Source organism: Centroberyx gerrardi, chromosome 20 (assembly GCF_048128805.1).
Source record: "Centroberyx gerrardi isolate f3 chromosome 20, fCenGer3.hap1.cur.20231027, whole genome shotgun sequence".
NCBI lineage: Eukaryota > Metazoa > Chordata > Actinopteri > Beryciformes > Berycidae > Centroberyx > Centroberyx gerrardi.
The window spans coordinates 13,546,373-13,567,790 of record NC_136016.1 but is presented as its reverse complement, the minus strand read 5'-3'; the positions used below and the strand labels follow the sequence as shown (position 1 = coordinate 13,567,790).

At 48.0% G+C, this 21,418-nt stretch overlaps 1 protein-coding gene across 13 annotated transcripts in view; it reads right to left on the bottom strand.

Moving 5' to 3' along the window:
• The window catches only part of tcf7l2 (transcription factor 7 like 2), a 91,566-nt gene that overhangs the window by 50,379 nt on the left and 19,769 nt on the right, over positions 1-21,418 (bottom strand). For 7 of the 13 annotated variants that reach the window (XM_078290685.1, XM_071914775.2, XM_071914778.2 and 4 more), the window contains exon 4: positions 9,894-9,995. In XM_078290685.1, the coding sequence (XP_078146811.1) occupies positions 9,894-9,995 (102 nt within the window). Of the gene's footprint in view, positions 1-3,571; positions 3,632-9,893; positions 9,996-21,418 lie in introns of all 13 variants that reach the window. The other 6 variants (XM_071914770.2, XM_071914772.2, XM_071914774.2 and 3 more) reach the window with 1 other exon arrangement.

Here is a 21,418-nt window from a genome sequence, read left to right as displayed (position 1 = left end):
ATCAGAGAAACAGCCACTAACAACTTTTCCACTGCTACTTTCTCCATTTGTATTCTGCTTGTTGCTGTAAACTGACAGCTTCCCAGGTACCATGAAACCCTGCCTCTTCTTCGCTGTGATTGGTCGGCTCACGCACGCACGAAAAACAGTGCCCTCCTCTAAAAAGCAGAACTTTTCTCAAACATCAGAAAGTGCTCGGCCTAAAAAAAAAGACAGCAGTCATCTTCCGAAGTGGCCATTTTCTGTCTGCCTTGCGTTTGTGAACACCCCCTTACTAGTTCAATATATTTTGTAAACCCCTTTTTTTGACTAAACAAAGGGCAACGATTTCATGGTGCTCAAATACAACACTGACACATACCTACACACACGTGCGCACACACACACAGAAAGGGAACACACTCATAACAGTCAAGAGCCAAAGACTACTCTAAATTCTGCAGGCCACCCCAGGGATATTCACTAAATCACTTCACCCCGTTCTCAAAAGTTCACTTCCAAACTTCCTGGAAAAAGGAGCAGACATTTCTGAGGAATAACAAAGAGGGTTACTGAAAGTAATAACATTGTGTTTAATCCCACACAATTCTGCCTCGTACCGGAGTGAGAACAGCAAGGCGAGGGGGGGATTTCAACAAAAACAAATCACTGCTCCTGCAGACGGATGCGTGTTAGCAACGCATGATAACCGAGATCTCATCTCCAGAGTCAAGTGTCAATACGTTTGTGTATACCAAAAATCCCCCATGACACCGCGAATACAATTACCCAAAAGTTGCTCCGTCGCGAAGGACGGATAAGTCTAAAAACAACAAAACGAAGAAGATTTCAAATGAAGGAATCATCTGAAGTAAGCTAGACTCTGGGTAAGCAGTTGTCATGTGCTAACAGTGCGTTTCCCCTCCCCTTTCCTCCGTCCCCCTCCTCCCCCCCTCTTCTCTTCCAGCCCTCTACCTAGTTCCCCTCCTCTTTGTGGCTCAGCTGAAACCTCAGCTCCTTCCATACTGCTGCTGGGAAAAAAAAAGGAGGTCACGGATCGCCTTACCCCAGCCTGCCTCCGTATGGCCACAAGCACCCCCCCCCCCCCCCCCCCACCCACCCACCTTCCACCCCACCCACCTTCCCCGACCAGCCCCTCTCACTCAAAACCTCATTCCATCACTGCGGCCAAATCCACCACATCCATCCTCCCCTCCTCCCCGATTCATTTCTTCCCTCCCTCCTTCCCTCCCTCCCTCCCCCCCTCCCTCCCTCCCTCCCTCTCGACTCCCACCCTTCCCGTGCCCTCAGCCCAGCGCTAATTGGTAAATCTGTTGAACCATGCCAGCCCCAACAATGAGACACCTGGAGTTCTGTCAAAACAAGTTTCCCTGTGAAACGGCCTCCAGTGCTAATACAGTAGCGTAGGGAGCCGCTGCCTCTGTTGTCGCTCACGGGGCCGGCCGCAGGATGGAGCCGGGGGAGAGCTGAGACGCCGGGGGAGGGATCCTGCTAGGGGGAAATCAGTCAAAGATGTCGCACGTCCAATGAACTCGGCTGTCAATCTGCTAGGAATGCCTCGCCATAAATTCGGTTATTGATCGGTATCACTTGTGAACCTTGATCCTAATTCTATCTGCACATGAACTATGACCAAACGGCGATTACCACATCTTTCTAAAGCCTGTTTTTTTGGGCATCTTGATGTGAATACCCACACAACAATAACGTCTCTGGGTTGAATGGGTGCATGTTGTTGCAGATGAAAACACGCGAAAGTGACAACCTGACTTGACCCGCCTCTGACCACCCGTCACCTAAAACTCAGTCACACCTTAGACGCGAGGATATTGCATACAGGGCTGCGTTGGTGCAGACAAAGGTGTGTTTGTAAGACACACACACAGAAAGACAGACAGACAGGCACACCCAACACAGATCCTGCCCTACCTCGTCAAACAAGTTCTAGCAAAGGCACCGGTACAAGAGAAGGGGGGGCAGGCAGGCAGCCAGTTGACGTGGGAAGAGGAATCTTTTTTTCAAAACCTAGAACGTTACACCATCACATTAATGCCTGTTTGTATTGTCAAGAATGAGTTTATTTTTTGTGTTATTGACTGCCAAGTGCCAACACAGGCCCTATAGAGTGTACAAAATCAACAAGCAATTAATCAGTCAAACAATTCAAGTAGGCAATCCAGAGAGCCGTGGTGGCTTCAAAGGAGAAGAAATAAGTTCTCCTTTGGGCTTCACAATGGCAGCCTCTTGCCTGCTTCACAGGGCCGAACTGGTGGCGATGAACTAAACTTGAACAAGGCTTACTGATCTCCTTAGCACAAGTCCGCTCTGCAGTCAGATCAAGGCTAACTTTGCCATTAGGCTCCCCTCCATCAATTCACGCCTTCTATTCTTAGGGAGATTTGTCTGACAAGTTAATTGAGACAAAGGGCAGTTCACAATGACAGAGCAAAGTGCTGGACAATGACAAAAAAATCTACTTTTTTTTTTTAGCAAGCGTAGTCCATAAACTGTAGTACTATTTCATGTGAGAGAAGGCCACCTTCACCTCAGGTCATCCTCAAACCAAATCTTCAACCACTGTACAGTATCAGTGTGTATTATCCCTACACAATAACACGCACTCACTTTACTTCCCATGCACACATACACACACACACTCTCTCACACATACACAAAGTGCTTAATCAATGAATTCCCTACCATCTTGCCAGCTTCCATTCAAGCCCAGATGCTATTAATAAAGAGACTCCTCTTCAAAACAGCTGCTAAAAAGAAATGGATAGAAAGACAAGAGAAAGAGACCCCCCCCTCCCCCAGCCGGATGGTAGGCCAATTCATACACAAGCAGATAATATTGAAGTACGAGCCTACAATCCACAATCTTGTGACAATGGCTGCCAGAGCTAAAAGAGACACACTGTGATGTTGTCATTAAAGAGACTATACAACACTGACACTGGCCTTTGTGGATGGGAAATTATTTGAAGCTGGGTTCACATTAAGATCTCTGCCCATTCAGCGAAGTTCCCTTTGGTTCCTTAAGACAAGAACACTGCCATCTCCACCAAGGACTGTAACACCACCTTGAACCAGAACGGGATCCGGGAACAGAGGCCGCTTAGCCGCATCAGAGAAAGCGGAGCCGACAAATAATAGCCTATCCAACACATTAAACTGATTTAAAAGCCCAGGCGAACCAACACTGCACAGCAGCAAAGAAAAGCCGCACATGGCTGCCTCATGGAGCTGGAGCATGTCTGTGAGTGTAAGCATCTTGGTCAAATGTATGAGCAAAGGTCTGCCCATCCAAATTAATCCCCCACAAAAAAAAACAAAAAAACACATCACCTGGATTGGCATTTGAGACATTACAAAGCACATCAGCAACAAAGCAGCAGCACTGAATTAGCACAAAGCACAACACAGCATGATCATCATTAATCACCAGGATTCAGGTTATTCATTAAATTTTTGTTTTAAATCATCATCATCAATTATCAGTTGTTAATTTGTGTGTGGCATCAACCAAAAAAATCTAACAAGATATTTTTGGAATTCAAAGGTCTCTCACCAACTGAAATTGGTGAAGGCTCAGATCTGACTGTCCGGGGAATTCCAAGCAGAAGGGCCCCTGAAAGGCAAAGACGGACGTTCCCAAGTCACACAATTATATCAGCTCTCCGTCCTTCTCTCTCTCACATACACACACATCTGCACACACAATCCTAGCCTACCAGACTTTATGCAGAAGCAACGTGAAATAATGCACCCCCCCCCCCTGTCTTTTTAGTTATTTAACCTACTGCTTCCTCTCTGCTGGCTCAGCTTTCTCCGGGGTGCGTGTTCGGCCCCATTATTACTCACTTTACACAGAGAGAATAGGAGAACACTGGCTCTGCGCTGGTTACATGGCTGTTTGTACTGGCTGGCTGGTTGTTAGAGCAATATTTCACTTTGGTAGAACATTTTCACTTCTCAGCATCCACACCTTCACAGACGTTCAGGAGCAGTCGGCTGCTCTGGGGATCCACTGTCACCACCAGCATTCAGCACCGTTTTCCCCGGCTCTCAATGTTGATAAGTGCAAACAGGCAAAATTAAAATTAACACAGAATGAGTCAACTGAGTCATATTTTTCTTGATGGTAGGTGTGTTAAAAGTGCAATGTTAGAGTAGGTTTTAAATGAAAGTAAGAAAGTGGTGCTGACTACGGGTCCCCAGAGCAGCCACTTTTGATACTACGTGCACTAAAATTGAAATTGTTGAAAAATGAAAGTGTGAACTTAAACTCTGCCTTTGCCTAGCCTTATTAGCTGTTCAAGTGCAACTGTCTCTTGAGGAGCAGGAGGGATACAGAGGTGAACCTGGCAGATTTGTATCTAGTGCCCCGAACAGCAAAATCAGATCTCATGTCACTCTGAAAGACATCAGGAGATGAGGGGAGGATGGAGGGAATGGAAAGGAAGAAAAAGGAAGAAACATGTGGAGGGGAGATAGAGCTCACATACTGATTCCAAAAAGAAAAAAAAAAGGGACACGCTAGTTGCAGTCACAGAGCACGCAGAGAAAAGCAAAAGGGCCTTCAGTTTCTCTGGTTCATTCCCACTGGTTCTGCACTCTGATCACTGGGTCATACTTGTACATGTGCTTGACCCCAGGGCCAACTACATAGCTTTTCATAACAGCTATGAACACTGTGGTTATTGGTGTGACACACACTTACACATACACACGGATACAAATATGTATTATCCCTGTAAATGTGCATGTCCGACATAGAGTCACACATTCCCTGGGGTGGCTTAAGTTCACAGGGGTTATATAACGGTCAAATACCACAGCAAGGAAAAGAGGACAATGGCCTTAGAGCTATTCACACACACACACACACACACACACACACACACACAATACATAAAAGCTGCTATTCACATTTCCTACAATCAGATGATGTTGTTATGGAGTAGCTCCTTGAGGAAATTCAATATAAATACTTGACAAAAATGTGTGAAATGATATGGTTGACATTTTGAATTTTGATCGGTAGTTTATCCCCAGGCCCTTGTCACATTATGGAGAGAAGTCTCAGCATCTGTCCTTCAGCTGCCCTAAAGACAGCGTTTTAGTGTCATTAGCATTTCTCATTAAACCCAAAGGATACTCCTAACCATTTGACGGACACCGTCAATTCAAAATGTCAAGGTATTCCATTAAGTCCATAAAGGAGCAAGACTTTTCAGAGAGTGTTGTGGTATTGTCGCTGACTAAGCCAACACAGAGTGGATTGTCTGTGGGAACAAGCAGCCGTCCAGACTGCTGGACAGACACAATGACTGAGGTGCTCTCATTTTCATTGTCACAGCTCCCGGGACTGACGCCACGTCTCGACGGCCTCGCATTTTGGCCTGAGCTGATGATGCAAGCGTGACCCCGAACAAGTGTCTTGTCTGAAGAGACAGTGAGAGACAGTGGCCAGGCACAATGGTCTCTATCTGAGGTTTGGATCGTGTGCCAACGATGTTTTGCCACCCTGGAACCAAAAGGGACCACGACAACGACTAATGTAGAAGTCTGAGAGATGGACTTTCTAGGGGTGGGATGGAGGGACAAGGTGCAAGAGAATGACAACAAAGAGACAAAGGGGGCGACGAGTTGATTGGGAAATGGCTAAAGACGCAGAGAGAAAGAGCAACTAAAGCCTGGCAGAAGTCCAGCGGGAGAAAGTCTCGTAGGTCCTATGGGCAGTGTGTGGGTGGTGCCTGCTGACCCCGGGGCCGCTCATTAACAGCAGAGGAGGCCAGGCCTCCCAGAGCCCCGGGCCATTGTCTGGCCAGCCCAGGTGCACGGCCCATTCAGACCACAGGAAGTCCCCTTTATCCCTACTCCTCTAAAATGGACAGAGAAGCGGTCAAGGAGAGTCAGTGTGATCCTGGCTCTGTCTTTTCTAACACTGACCTAGAGCCGGTCAGTGCTTGGGCCCATTGTAGGGATCCAGAGTCATTGTGGCGTGTCCTGCTCAATGCTCAGCTAAAATGCACTCCTATTGGTTTTTTATAATATCAAAACACGTCAGCTCTTTTCAGATGCCCTCTTTCCAGAACACATTCTTTAGAGAAACAAGTGAGACTGAATGGAAAAAATAAGCATGTTCACTGATTGTAAAGGCTCAGGTGGGAGGTCTCGCCTGCCGTAAAAATGGCCAGATTCCATCACTTCCTCCACGCTAATTACCATACACTTGGAGCAAGCGCCCTCCCTCTCTCCCTCCCTGGGCCCATGCTTCACTACCTCTGACACACACACACACACACACACACACACACACACCAAACACAGTGAGGCACAGTTGGGAAATGGTTAACACTCCAGCCGTCCCCTGCTGCCAGTGAAAGCCCAGAAAACAATGGAGACATTGTCCGACCAGGGCTAGACTCTAAGACTGTCCGTGTGTGTGTGTGTGTGTGTGTGTGTGTGTGTACGTACGTGAATGTGTGCAAAACAGTTTGTGTGTGTGTATGCTCTCTAACACGTGCATGTTTCTGCCCCAATTCCCAGAACGACAATTTAAGATTCAAAAAGTTTGACTTGCGCCACAATCGTAAAATGCCTTTATATCCCATTCTGATGTTGCTATTTGCTTATAAATAAAAAAATAATAATTCTGTCAAATGACTGTGAGATGAGATGGGTTAATGTCTTTCAGCCAAATGATGTCATGTCATTACCAACATGGGCCTTGACTCCTGCTAAGCTTTACTGTATTGCACTGTTATTTATGCTAGAAAAAAAAAAAATACTTGAAGGAAATGATTTACAAAACAATTTGATGACAACATGTTATGTTGTGTTACTGGGCTACAGCAATGATCACTGTCTGAATAACAGCAGTTGGTAATGTGGAAGTGGGCAAACACACACACACACAAAACACTTCCAAAATCTGTCACAGATGTGTGTAAAAACCCCATTTCCACCAGCTACTAAGCTATTTCCCACTACCAAGTATCCACAAAGACTCTTCAAGTCAACAATGTCAAATTAAAGCAATGAACGGCAACTTGACAAACCAGGGACTATTTATGATATTTCTCTCAGAAGCTGTGTGAGGCATAAAACAAAACTAAAAATGTTTCTCCGAGTCTCTCCCTCAAAAAATACACATCAATAGCTGGATAAATATTGAATAACTTTCAGCCAATGGCATAAAAGTTCAGCGGCGGTGGGTTTTGAGGCAGCCTGCGGGGTGGTCAGACACTTCAAAAGGTCCGGCGTGGCCCCCTTTGAGGGCCTGGTGAACAGGGGCATACACCGCGCCCTCAGAAAGACCAGCCTGCGTGAGGTCACTTCCTCTTTTCTCGGCTGCCCCTCCAGTGTTCCACCTCAACTGAACCTTCCAGCCAGAAACGAGAGCGTCTGTCTGCGCCTCCGTCTCCGTCCATCTTTCCCTCGTCCTTCTCCTCCGCCACCGACTTCCCTGACAGTTTTTTTTTATGTATCTACAGCTATCGATACTCTGTCTTTCTACTGTTGATTCACCTGTCTGAGGGTCACTTGAACGGATCGTTGTCCTTATCTAGCGGGCCTATCGACGGCTCCTTATCACCGACAGTGCAGACTGCAGGCGCTCCGGGCAGGGAGGGGTCAAGGCGCCTAAGTGTTCCTCGTCATTTGGAAACTAAGGAAACTACCGTTTACAACCCAATTTATTGATAAGGGGATCACGTAGCGGAACATGCAGGCCATCATGTAGGAGAAAGAGAAAAGCTTGGTGTGGTGTTATCACTGACATTCCTGATGTTGTCCACAGTAATCTGTCTTGTCTATACGTTCAACAGCCGGTATGATGCAAACCAGGGAAACATTCAATCAAACTTCCTCCACAGTCAGAGGCGGATGGGGGAGCAGGGTGGAGGGAGCGCCAACAATACAAGCTGCATTTCACATTCAATTTGATCACTTTTGCGAACAGCAAGTTGTGTGCCTGTGCAGCGATGCCTCTGATCTTACCAGCCTGGGTGCTTGATCAAACAAATCACACCAATCAATCTAAATAAATAAATAAATAAAACCACACAGTAATATAAAATGTATTATGGACGTCTGCAGAGACACTAATGCATTCTGAAAAGTGAGGCATTTGAACTTGAACCATTACGCTTTACTGTTGTGTTCTCAAACTTCCTTTAAAAGTGAATGGTAAGGCAGGAGCTTAGGCGGACGTGAGGTGTTAAGTATTTACAGCCATATGACTCATAGCAGGATAAAACCTGAAGTATTTACCTGCAGCTCCTGCTGCCTACGACCAGCTTAATGACTTCATAGGAGATGGGACTCTTTTTCTCAGCGTCTCCTAAAATAACCGAGCAGAAGAGGCCCCCTGAACTCTGTGGTGTAAAAATAACACTGGCAACGCAGGGGAGGATAAGGAGGGCCTGAGCTGGGCTTGTTTTGTTCAGAAGAACACTGTCATCGCCAGCTTTGTCTTAAACACAACTTTTGACAGGGTTTCTGTTTCAAATAAACAGGCTTGTCGACTCCTGCTATTTTAAGCTGTGCTTAACTTAAACGGGCAAAATACCAAGGAGGCCGTGGCTTGCCAACTTTCACTTAGTGTTGAACTGGAAAGTGTTGGCGATGGTATTTATTACAGACCATAAAACTAACCGAACTGATCAAATGTCAAATGTGACTCAGAGGGACCGGGGGACTTGATGTAATTTGTGTGACAAAAATCATCACTCCATCATTGTGAGCTCCAGCACCATGATGACTGCTAACTCTGTTGTTCTACAGAGTAAATAAACAAAAGGGTCAGCTATGTATTATTAGCTTCAGTACTGGACTGTTACCACAGGAGATATCATATTCATGAGTCTACAAACTTGGAACGCTTGTCCATCTAAAATCGTTATCCGCTTTTAAAGTTTGCATTTTCATAACAATATGTACGAGATGCACGACCCAAACGACCCCCACGACCAAAAGTAACAACAGTGCCAATAATGGCCCAGGGCATTCGTGGTCACCTTACTAATTCTGCTCACTCCTCACTCTCATTGATTTTCCTGGCTCGCTAACCCTGCGACCACGTACGTACACCTCGCTACGTTCAACCTTTCCACTGACCTCCTGAAAACTTCATGCCTTTGGCTAACTACGAAGTTCATGTTCAACTGTTCATTCTAGAGCCGCTAGCCTCTTAGATATTGACATGCCCGCGGTGGACGCTCTGTTATGTGTATGTACTGCATCTGCCCCTATGGCTGTCCAGCCAACTCTCCTGCCAGAGTGCTGCTCCGACTCTATGGATAGGGTAAACAATGTTGAAGGAACGCCCACGCTTCCCTCAAAGACAGTATGTTAGCAGTCCAGCATTAGGTCATTCTCATGAAAAAAATAAAGTTGTCAACATGGGGTTGGTTCTCAATAATTACCCAGCTCGGTACGGGGCTGGGCAGGGCCGATCGTTTTCTCTGGACTTAATGGCAGCGGGGCTGTCCAAAGAACAACTGCTGCGCCTGCCACAGCGGCAGCTCCCAATGCTACTTGCCTGCTGATCGCTCACTAACAGACAAAAGCTTTACCTTTTCAGCGGGTTTGCCGAGTCGGGATGCACAAAACTCGCGTCAACAGAATTTGCATGTATATTGGGCCTAGCATGTTCAGATAAAACTATCTGGGTGTGTTAGTCACTGTGATTTAAGGGTTAAGGCAAATAAGTATGTATTTTTCTAGTCAAAACATCCATTCATGGGGGAAAAGGGGGGAGGGTTATAACCCCGAAGGTGTTTTCAGTATAGGTGAGAGGAAGAGAGGAGGGTTGGTCTCTCTGTCATGAGTAAGGGAAGAAGAGCTGGGGAAAGAGGAAAAGGACCGAGCGGAGTATTACTTACAACGATGTGTGCCGGTGACGGGGACCTGGCATCTTTAAGTGCTTGTCTACTCTGAAGACCTCCTGGTTGAACATCTAGCAGGGGCCATTTCATCTGTAGGTACTGAATGGCAGAAAGGAAACAGAATGGAAAGAAAGAAAGAAACAAAACATGTTAACAATGCAGAAAGCAAAAACAGAAAAAACAAATCAAAATAAGACAAAAAGGGAGTCGACATTCTTGATGAGAGCATGGGTGTGGAAACTAAAAAACATGGAAAGGCAAATAATGATCCTAAGGCGGATGGCACATGGGGTGAGAATGGCCTCGAGCATGCACCTGACAGTTCAGCAGGAGTGCATACAGTAGTCCTGTAAGCTAAATTACACATTAATTTCACAAACACACAGCACAATACTGTTACTTTGGTAGCCAGGCTCCCACTCGGTGAGTAGGAAAATGAGCACGGATACGATTTTATGGTAGTTTTGAAGAAGGTAGTTGAGAGGTGTCTGATTTCACTGAGTCACTCTTTTGGAGTTGGGGGAGAGCAGAAGGTTGCAGGAAGGGGTGGGGGGTGGTGGGTGGGGGGGTACTGTACATGGCTTATGGCTTTAAGATGACCTAATGTCATAAATGTGACCGTTGTAGACTTTTATTGGTTGCTGCCTCGGAACCCATAAAAAGGTTAAAGCGTGGCGTCTCACCACGCTCCTCTGAGGGTAAACCTCCTGACTGCTCCCATAAATGATTGACTTGGCCTTTATCAGAAGTCTCTCTCTCTTTCTCTCACTCTCTCTGTGTGACACACTCAAGCAGAGAGAGGGACAGATAAGCAGAAAACAAGGGTCACGAGAAACATCTGTCTGTGTTATAAACTGGGTGGGGTCCTTATAATCTGATGACGAGCTGTGCAATGTTGACTGTGCTACCTAAAAATGTTCTACCTTGTTTCTTTCCCTGGAATGACCGGGAGCAGGAGTTGTTCTCATCTTCATACATTCGCTCATAGCAATCATGGCACTAACAGAGAGAACTATAGCTTTTGCTCCTACCACTGTGAATTATTGTCACAACACTTACAGCATGTAAGTCTGACCATTTGCTATAGACATTCTCAGCCAGTGATCCCCTGGTGGTGACCTTGCTGTAGTGTGTGGTCTAAACTCGGCTTATCAATGTCACGGCCACCTAGTTTGAGGGAAAGAGGTCACAGCAGCTCTTTCAGCTCCGAGAGGCCTGTGGCATTAGTCAGGTTACTGAGAGGTCGAGGGCCTGAAATTGTTCTCCTTGTAAGGAGGGGAAACTAGAGCCCAATATTGGCAGCAACAGCAAACACTGTCAGATCAATAACCTTTGGAAAACTGCTTACTGCAGTTCAGTATATTCAAATAATAGCTCCGATGGCCTGCCAAATACTGGGAGGAGTTCCCTGGATTTGCAAGTAAAATTTGCAGAGACAATGGCAAACTGACTTTGAAAATGCAGTTCATAAATTATGTCAAATAACCAAAACCGTTGGTGACAAAGTCTAAGGAAGTATCACATGCTCAAATGGAAAAAAAAAATGTTTTTGCAAAATAAGATAGGCTTGTATCAGGAAACCCTGGGAGAGGTTCAGGAGAAACAAAGAGAGGAACGGTTATTGGTGCTGGCTAGCTGAAACACAGGAGGGTTGCAGGCCTATTTCTTAACCTTGGGGCCACAGATGCTTCTCTTGGTAGCCCAAAGGCCAAGTCATGAAAAATGGATATCGTGTAAACTCAACATTAAACAGAGGCCTTCTTAATATATGCTGCTCTATAGCACACCGGCCTCCCCCAAGAAAAGTTCTGAGTAGTCAACTTGGCCTTGGATCTTGGCCTCTGATGCAACTGGGACATAAAACAACCGGACTAAGACTCCAGTGCCCCACCCTCCCCCCACCAAAAACTTCAACATGTCAAAATAATCAAGGAATCTGGTCACTCTGGTGTGCTCTTCTTCCCTATCCCAACAATTACACTGGCCCTTCTCTTCCCGCTGCCTGCTCTTTGTTTGTATACAGCTTCACTTCAGCATCCGCTTATACCAAGGCCACTGAGAGTAGGGCCCATGTGCCAAATTTGTCCCTCCACAAAAATCTGCTTGGTCCATTTTCATTATTTCATTATATTTCATGAGTGACTGAGATCATGTGCTTATTACACCGTGATGGCATAAAACCTCAGAAATGCATGTTTGTTAAGTTTTAAAGCGATGTCGCCTCTGGTAGAGACTCCACAATTTTGCGGTGTTGCGAGTACATTAGCTTCAATTTGTTTGTATCGCCATCTAGCAAGGATGACCGCTAGTGTGTGTGTATGTGTGTTTGGATGTGAGTGCGTGTTGGTGTGTCAGTGTTGGTGAGAGAGTGAGTGTGTCGCGACCCTTCCTGAGACTGTGTCTAAATCAGTGGTAATTAGCGAAGAGTTCACTGTGGGGTGCCTGCCAGTGGTAGACGCTGGAGGGAGTTATTGACTCCATGTCCTCGGTTACAGCCCCTGCTAGAAAAAAAAAAACGTTTGCAGCCTGGTCTTTCTCTACCACTACCACTCATTTATGACCCCCAGAAGGCTTTTACCGCTAAAAAACTGGGTTTGTTTACGCTTGTTTGTACGTCCTGAGAGTGGAAAAAAGGATAGATTGTAAAAACTCCAGAGTTGCGGTCTTGTGGGTTTTTTATGGACCCCCCACACTGGGTATTAATTGCCATGAAGAGAGGAGAGGGGAAGGGGGGCTTGTAGCGGTGGTAGAGGAGGAAGAGAGTGACGGAGCTGCTGTCATCTATGAGGTAATTCAAGACGGCGTCCATTGGTGCCAGAGGGGCTGGAGGATAGGCCAGTGCTGAAGGGAAGGGTGGGGGTGTGTGTGTGTGTGTGTGTGTGTGTGTGTGTTGGGGGGGGGGGGGGTGAAATTGTGATTCTAGTCATGGGAAAGTCCTGCCATCTCAGACTGGTGGGCTAGACCTTGTGCAGACAAATGACTGCCCAAGTCAGATATGCATGCGTGTGCACACAGGCTCGCACATGCAAATATTCAGACGCGACTGCAGCCGGGGAGGGGTGGGGTGAGGGGACATTTGGGGGGGGGGGGGGTTAAAGGGTAAAGGTGACACCCTAGAGTGTGGCAATGGAGTCCAGAGACAGAGAGAGCGAGAGAGAGTAAGAGAGAGAGAGAGAGTGAAAGACGAGAGAGAGAGGGAGGGTGCCGGAGCGCATGCCCTGACAGGCGGCTCCACTTCAGCCCTGCTATTGCAAATGTTCTCACACACTAATCTCTCCTGCAGGTTTTACAAGCATGCCAAGGAAAACGGAGCCCTGGCAAGCGCCGGGCTTTCCGACCCCCCCCCCCCCCCCCCCCCACCTCCCACCCCCGTTGGCCTCCTTCCTCTCTCTCTCCACCCGTCCGCCCGCCTTCCTCCTCGCCGCCCTGCTAACGGACGCACCGCCTGGGCTTGAGTAGGCCGTGACCTCTGTCCCCTCTCTGCTGCTCCGGCCCCTCCCCGCTCCCCTACTCCGCGACCCGAAAACTCTCCCGCTATGAGGGGGCCCCCCGGGTAACTCAAGAGCCATTCCAATGTGACAAATTGCTCCCGAGTTCCAGGATAACTCTCTCTCTCTCTCTCTCTCTCTCTCTTCCTGCCCCAACCAGCCCCCCCTCGACAACCCCCACCCGGTGGCTGTGCGGTAAACGGCTTCTCCCTCCCCCCCCCCCCTCCCTTTCAGCCTCTCACCCCCCCCCCCCCCCATTCTCTTCCCCTACCCTGCGCCCCTCCTCGCCTGGCCAGCCCCACAATGGGAGCTGAATGACTCAATTGTCTCTGATGAAGTGAAAGACAAGGGAGTCCTCTAAATCCTTACAGAGGGATGAACTCACTCTCACTCTCCCCGTTTCCCTGTCCTCTGGAGCTTTCCCATAGTGGCAAGCACAAGGGGGTAGGGGGTGCTGATAAAGAAAGCGGGGTGGTCTTCAGAGAACCTTAAGCCCCCCTTTCCCCCTCCCGCGATTTCACTATCAAATTGTTGAGGGCCGCCTTCTACTGGCATGCTGGACCGCTCGCCCATATTTGAGTGACTGCTGCAGAACCAAGGTTTGGCATGTTATGAGCAACAGAGTGTTAACCCAAATACACACTGACTGTCATCGCAGTGAAAACAAGCTGGGGCCCTGGTCCCAGTGCCATAGCTCGTGGCAGAGGGGAATCAAGCAGGAGACAAATGGAGGGGCACCCCGAGCGCTCACACATCATCTTCACACGTCCACACACCAGCTTCCACCACGGTTGTTATTAATTTAACAGGCTGGCACAGAAGCAATTTGGCCTAAAACACTCCTTCCTGGTAGCAGTGCTAGACTCTGATCCTCCCAGAAATAAACCACCATTATTTCCACATCTTATCAAACATTAACCAAACGTCAATACATGCTATTGACAAAGTGGGGGGAAAAAAAGTCTAAAAACACTTCCTCATAAATTTTTAGTGTGAATGACAGACACGGCAACTGCAGGATTGTCAGCTGCACTCGACGGGCAACCTGCTCCTATTCCATCAAGCCTCCATCTGATGTGTTTATCACATGCAGCCTGGCGGCTGGAGCACAGGCCGGAGCACGGCTTGTTCGTTTTGTTTTGGATTAAGAGCAGAGGCTTCAGACCAATCAAACAAACAGGGCTCCTTATGTGCCAATGTGGCACCCAAGCACCGGTCCTCTTCCCAGCAGGGGTCCCTGGGACAGAGGATGAGGTCCATCGGTGGTATGGGCTGCACCACGCATTCCAGCCACGTCAGCAATGTGAGAGAGGAAGGGAGAGAGAGAGAGAGAACAAGGGAGGACAGGAAGGGGGAGGAGAGAGAGAGGGAGAGAGAGGGAGAGAGAGAGCAGCTTGGGTTTAGAGTCAGCATATGGATCCTGGGTGTTGCTCTAGAGTCCTGCAGATCCCTCGCCCATCTGTGGCCATGGGGGCCGCTTCATAGTGCAGACATGACAGAGCTATCCACACGCATTAACGGTGGGTGCGTACGCACACACACACACACATACACATGTACATTCACAGTTCACCCCTCCGACATGCATGCATACTTGCACACTCAAACACACACCTGAACAATAACGCTCACCCACATTTGAACCACCTCTGGTCCACAGGCCCAGCAGCCCCTTAGGGAGAGTGCACCCAGAAAGGATCGACAGCTTGCAGATTACACCAATCAGACTGCTACCATAAAGAGCTTTATTTAAATCTGCAATGATCAAGGCTAGTAAGAGGAGCCCATTCAAAGCAGTGCAAGTTAACTGTACAGAGCTTAAGAGATTAGTCCATCCAGTTTAACTACATTTTTTTATCCCTTTAAAAAGAGAGCTGAGCATATTGTCTTGATCTGCTGTGGATACTGCTGGGTGTCTTTGTCCTCACCCACAGGTGCAGGGGAGGATGTAAACACGTGCTTATACAAACACATAATTTGTTGAAGCGGGGATAGTAATTTTCTGTAATTGAGGGAGGGAGAAACTTAATGCAATACAGACCCTTTGAAATCCCTCTGGTCAAAAAAGAGTACCCCCCCCCCCCCCACCAATCCAACCAACTATACGATGCATTGCTGCGTGTATGTGTGTGTGTGTGTGTGTGTGTGTGAGTGCGCATGTGTGTGTGCGTGCACGTTGGAATAGGACTCCAGAGAACAGAGGATGAGGTGAAGGGATGGAGAAATGGATTTGCAAGACGTAGGAGGGGAAATAACGTAAGAAGTCCAGGCCGAAACTGGGCGAAAGTTAGTCGACACGAGAGGGCCCTTCATGACTGCTTTAGTTCTTCTAATGCACATTTTATGAGTAAATATTAAAGAAAAAAAAAAAAAAAAAAAAACGCCCCACCAGCTCTGATAGCCAGAGGCGTTTTGCAACCAGGAAAATAAAAGTGGAATGTGGGAAGGCCTGGGGTTTGTGTGCCCCGGGGCGGGAAGGGGTCCGCTGGGCCCATATTTACTCCAAAGCCAGAACCGCTAGGGGGTTCCACTGGCCCTGACAGCGCTGGGGCCGCCGACCTGCTGCAAAACCTGCCCTCCTCACCTCCTATCCCCACCCTCTTTGCCAACAATCTCCACCTCCACCTCAAACTCCCCTCCTCTCCTTCTCGCAGACAAACTCAACCTGACACTTTTATACGAGCTTTTTCCACAGGGGGGAATGTGCACGTGAGCTCTCCTTCCTCTCCACCCAATTCAGGCTTACTCACCTCTTTAAATGAAGCCTGGATCCGTGGAAACAGGCTTGTGAAACCACCTTCGTTTGGAATATCTCAAAAGGTATTGTTGTCTAACACAAAAAGGGGGGGGGAGAACTGCTTAGTTTATAATAGATCTTTTTTTTTGTGCCCTTTCTTTAGATATATGTCCATGAACTCTTGAGTTTTATCTGGCCTGTTCTGGAAGTTAGTTACGCTCTCTTAAACACAGGTTCATGAGATAAGTATGGTCTTGCTCTGACACTGTTTACTTAGCAGGTGTGGACAAATGTGCTGTTCAAACACCAGCTGATTGGCCGGAAAGTTTCAAAGGATTGCGCAACATGTGGCCCAACAACCAAAATTTTCTACAAGGATCAAAGAAAAAAACAACAACAACTCTCCACCAGTCTGATTGGACAGTTGCGCATATGAAGTTGTTCTCTGCAGCTAACGAATTCACCGGATGACGACGGACCACAACAAAGTCACAAACCTGAGGGCACACACTCTCCAAGGATGTGTGTGGGTGACACTATTGCAGTGGGCCTCCGACACACACCGACGTCTCAACAAGCCTCAGAAAGTAAACAGCGTTCCATTTCTGACTTATGCCCCCCCCCTTACCCCCTCCTTTCCTCTCCTTCTGTCCCTCTCCCTGTGTCATTAAGAGTATCTCTTGGCTGCTCTATAAATAGTGGCAGGGAGGGTGAAGGCCAGCAGGAGTCGGCTAGTCTTCCATCAGGCCCACTAATGAACAGGCGCACTGGCATCTTTAGCATCAGGCCCTGCTGCAGACTGCCTCTGCTCTCAGGTGCTACTCCTGCTTCAGAGAGCCGCACTGGCTGCTCTTCCATCTTGGTGACTCTTCTTTCTTTCTTTCTTTACTTGGACACAAATATAACCTTGGCTCCGGAGTGCTTTCATTGGCTTCCTTAATCACTATGGTGACAAACTGAGCGAGTTCCGAGTTGCCGAAGACATGTATGTAAACTGCAAGCCACTTTGAATTCGAGCATTTGCCATCACCAACAGTATGATTAAATCCTCATCACTGGTAATGATAGTCTGCAGTAGGCCCATATCTCAGTGGAAGTGGACCGATGGCTTGAGAGGCTAAGGGTCAGCTCCTGGACCTTGCTGGTTGGAGTTGACCTACTTAGAGGCTACGTGGGGCTGAACAGGCACGTCTGCAGGCCTAGGTGTGTCTGAGCCCCTTACGCAAGGCCAGGCCTGGGGTGGTAGGAGAGGAGGGTTGGGCAACTCATACACACACTCCATGCTTACCTTTGTTTGCAGGAAGCAGGGTTAGGGGAGTGTAGGGGAGAGTTAAAAAGGTGAACAGCGGCTCAGGGACCGCTGCTGAGGGAGAAAAGTAAGCTGATTGCAGCGCCCACGTTCTGCTGGAGAATGCTGTATTTGGTATTGTGCTGGAGGAGAGCTGAACGCTGCCCTTGATGTTGGGAGTCTGGTTTTGTTCTGCGAGAGTTCACTATGAATTAGTTAAACGGTAGACTGGATATAAGGAAGCTATGAAACATGCCTCAGAGGGAGAGAATGTGTACACTCTCAGGCTTTACAAAGACTTCCGATATTCCGCTGAAAACACTACACACCATCACACACTTCCACCTACGCATATTCATCCATCAGAAAGCATTATGTGGAAGGCATCACACACACACATACCAACAGGCAATTAATCTTCACAAAAGAATCATAGAAACCAACAAACATTCAGCCTGTTCTGGTCTCTCACTCACACACATACACCTTGAAGCGGTTCAGCCTCCATATTCATGAGGCCTACTCCCTCAGCATACCTAAAGCCGAGGCTGGATTTTGAGGGTTTCAACTCAAAATCTCAAATATGGTTTCAGGTTATGGCTTTGTAGCCAAACCACTAGGCTAATTCATCCGCTTTAAGCTATCTATTTTGGCTTCAATTAGCTTTAACCTAACCTATTATTGTTGTTACTAAGCCTGTGTTATTTGCTATGATACAGCGCACGGAGGGGGAAAAAAAAAAAAATTTCCCACACAAGCACGTACACGCACACTCACACAGTGGGGTACTGCCGCTTTGCCACGGTAGCTTAATGAATAAATAAGTAATAAGGGCCTGGTTATTGGAGCTCATTAAAATGAGAGATGCTTCCATGACAATAAGACCTGAGGAGGGTCGGGGGAGGCTGCTGTGTGGCTCAGGCCAGCGTGGGTGGCTCTCCTTCCCCCCCTCTCCTGTCCCTCCATAACCTGACCACATGCCCCCAGCGCTCACCTCCAAATCAACTCTGCCAGTGACGCCCCCCCTCCTGCCCTCTGCATCCCCACCTTCCCTGACACACAGCAACACATCTTCATGCACACACACAGCATACAGACACAGCAGCAAACACAGGCTCGGAAAGCACACAAAGACACACACACACACACACACCTCTCTCATGGTTAATTACCACTTAGCTCAATCACATGGTGATCCGTCCATACGAGTCCCCAACCCTCCTCCCCCGCAACACAAACAGGGGCACACATGCCAATTATTGATGAATCTTTAATATGGTGTTTTACAAAGTCTCCATCTCATTTCCTTCCACTGAGCAGGTGATTACTCTTCCAATAGGAAGGACAAGTAGTAGGCTAACTGAAAACAGCTTTGGCACGGTTTTATCTAAAACATTAGATGCAGTGGATTGAGTAAGAATAAATTAGCTTAATATAATATCACTGCAAGGTTGAAATAAAGTGGCCTGAGCCATTTGGAGAAGACAACTAACTTTTTTTTGCTCCTCTCGCCTTGCATCTCCAGCTAGCCCTGTATAAAACCCCCGGACAAAAATCCCACGCCGCGATAACATGTCAATAATGAGCTGAGGCCATCTATTGATCAGCTTAATTTTGCATCTATTAGCTGGGGAACGGCTTGCTCCGGGGGCGAGGGAAGCCAGGCGCTAACACGCACCGACAGGCTGGATGGAGATCATTACAACTGATGTTCACACACACGCTGTGATTGACATGGAGATAAGGTAGGAGAGAGCCTAGGCTCGCCCGCCTCCCCGCACACTAAGCTAATGATACACCAAACGTGTGCTGGTGTGTGTACAGCGCTGTGTGTGAGAGCATGATAGAGAGAGAGAGGCAAAGTGTGTCTATGTAGGAAGAGAGTGAGAGCAGAGGAGAGAGAGAAAGAGGAGAGAAGAAAAGCAGGCCACACGCCTTTACTAATTGGCGCAGTCAGACAGGGAAGCTCATAAAAGAGAAAAAAGCATTTAGTGGAGCACCTCAGCTTTCTGGATCTCCTAACCAAGTCTGTGCCATTTAAATACAGTTGACTATACCTCAGCAAAGCCTGGCATTGACCCAGAATGCATGGTTTCATCTGATACTTTCTTAATTTGAGAAGTTTGCATAAGACAGGTTTCAAATCCTGAGGCGTTGGTAATAAAAACTGTTTATTGTTTTCCCGTAAATGAAAGATAGCAAGCTTCATGTGCCCCATGTCAACACAGCAAAAACAGCAGCTGGAAAAAAGAAAGAGAGAAGGTCTTTCTCCTCCGCTTAACGCATCCTGACACTCTCTTTCTCAGATCTGGGAGAAGTGACGGAGAGAGGCGGACGGCTCCATCCCAACAGGGCGTGCAGCAAACAATATGGTATGATGCCCTTTCTCTCCTGCTAACCTATCCACCACCGCCGCCGCAACGGGCCTGGCTTGGCATTGATGCAACACGCTGCAATATGGGATGCTGCATGTTATCCACACACACAGATAGAGCGAGAGAAAGAGAGAGAGAGAGGAAAAGGCTAGCTGCTAGAACTGCACCTTTTACCACGGCGTCAAAAGAAACGACAGAATCTTTGTGTACACCATCTGTATATCTATGAGTTTTTATGGGGAGGAGGTCTTGTTTTGTGCCAGATAGGTTCTATGGAGGTGAGGTCAGGGGGAAAAAAAAACCCTTGGCTACAAACTGTGTGTTTTTGTCAGCTGAGGGATGCAGCGAAGGGAGCGAGGGAGCAGCGGGAGGAGGGGGGGGAGGAGGAGAGAGGAAAAAAAGCCCTCAGCCAAGCCATCAAGTTGAACATTGAACTTCACAGTAGTAGCTGCCTTTCTATGCCTCTCCTTTTGATGTTACCTCCAAAGCAAAGGATCAAAGGCTTGGAGTGTGGCGTGGGGAAGTCCCAGGCTCTTAGCCTGCCAGCCTGTGATATATGCAAAAGTCTACGCCAAAAAAGAGAGAGCGAGGCAGAGCGAGAGAGAGAGAGAGAGAGAGAGAGAGAGAGAGGGAGAGAGAGAGAGAGAGGGAGAGAGAGAGAGAGAGGTGGTGTGCATGAGCAAACAAGAGAGAGCAAGCTTGCATGGAATGTGGCTAAATAGTATGTTTTGTGTCTAATGAACGACAGAGGATGATGCAATCAGCCAGCATGTGTTAGTTGCAGTGTGACGTAGAAAGAATTAATGCATCTGTGTTTGTGTGTGTGTGCGTTGGGTGTGTGAGAGCGTACGTGGACATGAGTTTCAGAGAATAGGCGTTTGATACTGAGAGGGCTGGGTATGAAGGCAGGGGATGAGGTGGGGTGGGGTGGGGTGGGTGGGGGTGAGGGGGCTGGCAGTGTTTGTTGCCCTCCCCCCCCCCTCGAATCCCCCAACCAGCAACGCGGGACACCCCCCACCCACCCACCCCTTCCCCCCACACGCCAACCCCCAGCGCCTCTCCAACATCAAGGGGGTGAGAGGCTGTGTCGTCTCGACATAAATATACAGTGTGCTGTTAAAGTGAGGACTACAGTAAACACAGTGCACATGAAATCCTGGTTGTCTCTCGCTGAAGCACAAACACTCAGACACCCTCACACACACACACACACACACACACACACACACACACACATATATATTGTGGGCTCAGCTGGGCCAAAGAGTGGAGCAGAGGTGTGCTAAAATTGACAAACCTCTACTAGAGACAAACACAATCCACACACACACATTCGGGCACACACACACACACACACACACACCCTTTCCCCAAGGCTATAGGATTAAGAGGTCCAGCTGGCTGACAGCAAGCCCTTCCTTCCCACGTATCCCGTCGATCTCACCCAGCCACCCCTCCCCCTTCCCAACCCAACCACCCCTCCACAGCCCCTCCCACACCTCCAACTCCAGGTTTGCCAGCCAGCTCGCCAAGCCTGCCAGGAGGACACACCTGAACTTGACATCGATCAGCCCTGAGCTGCACCCCCCCCACCCCCCCACCCCCACCCCCCATGCACATTCACACAACGAGAA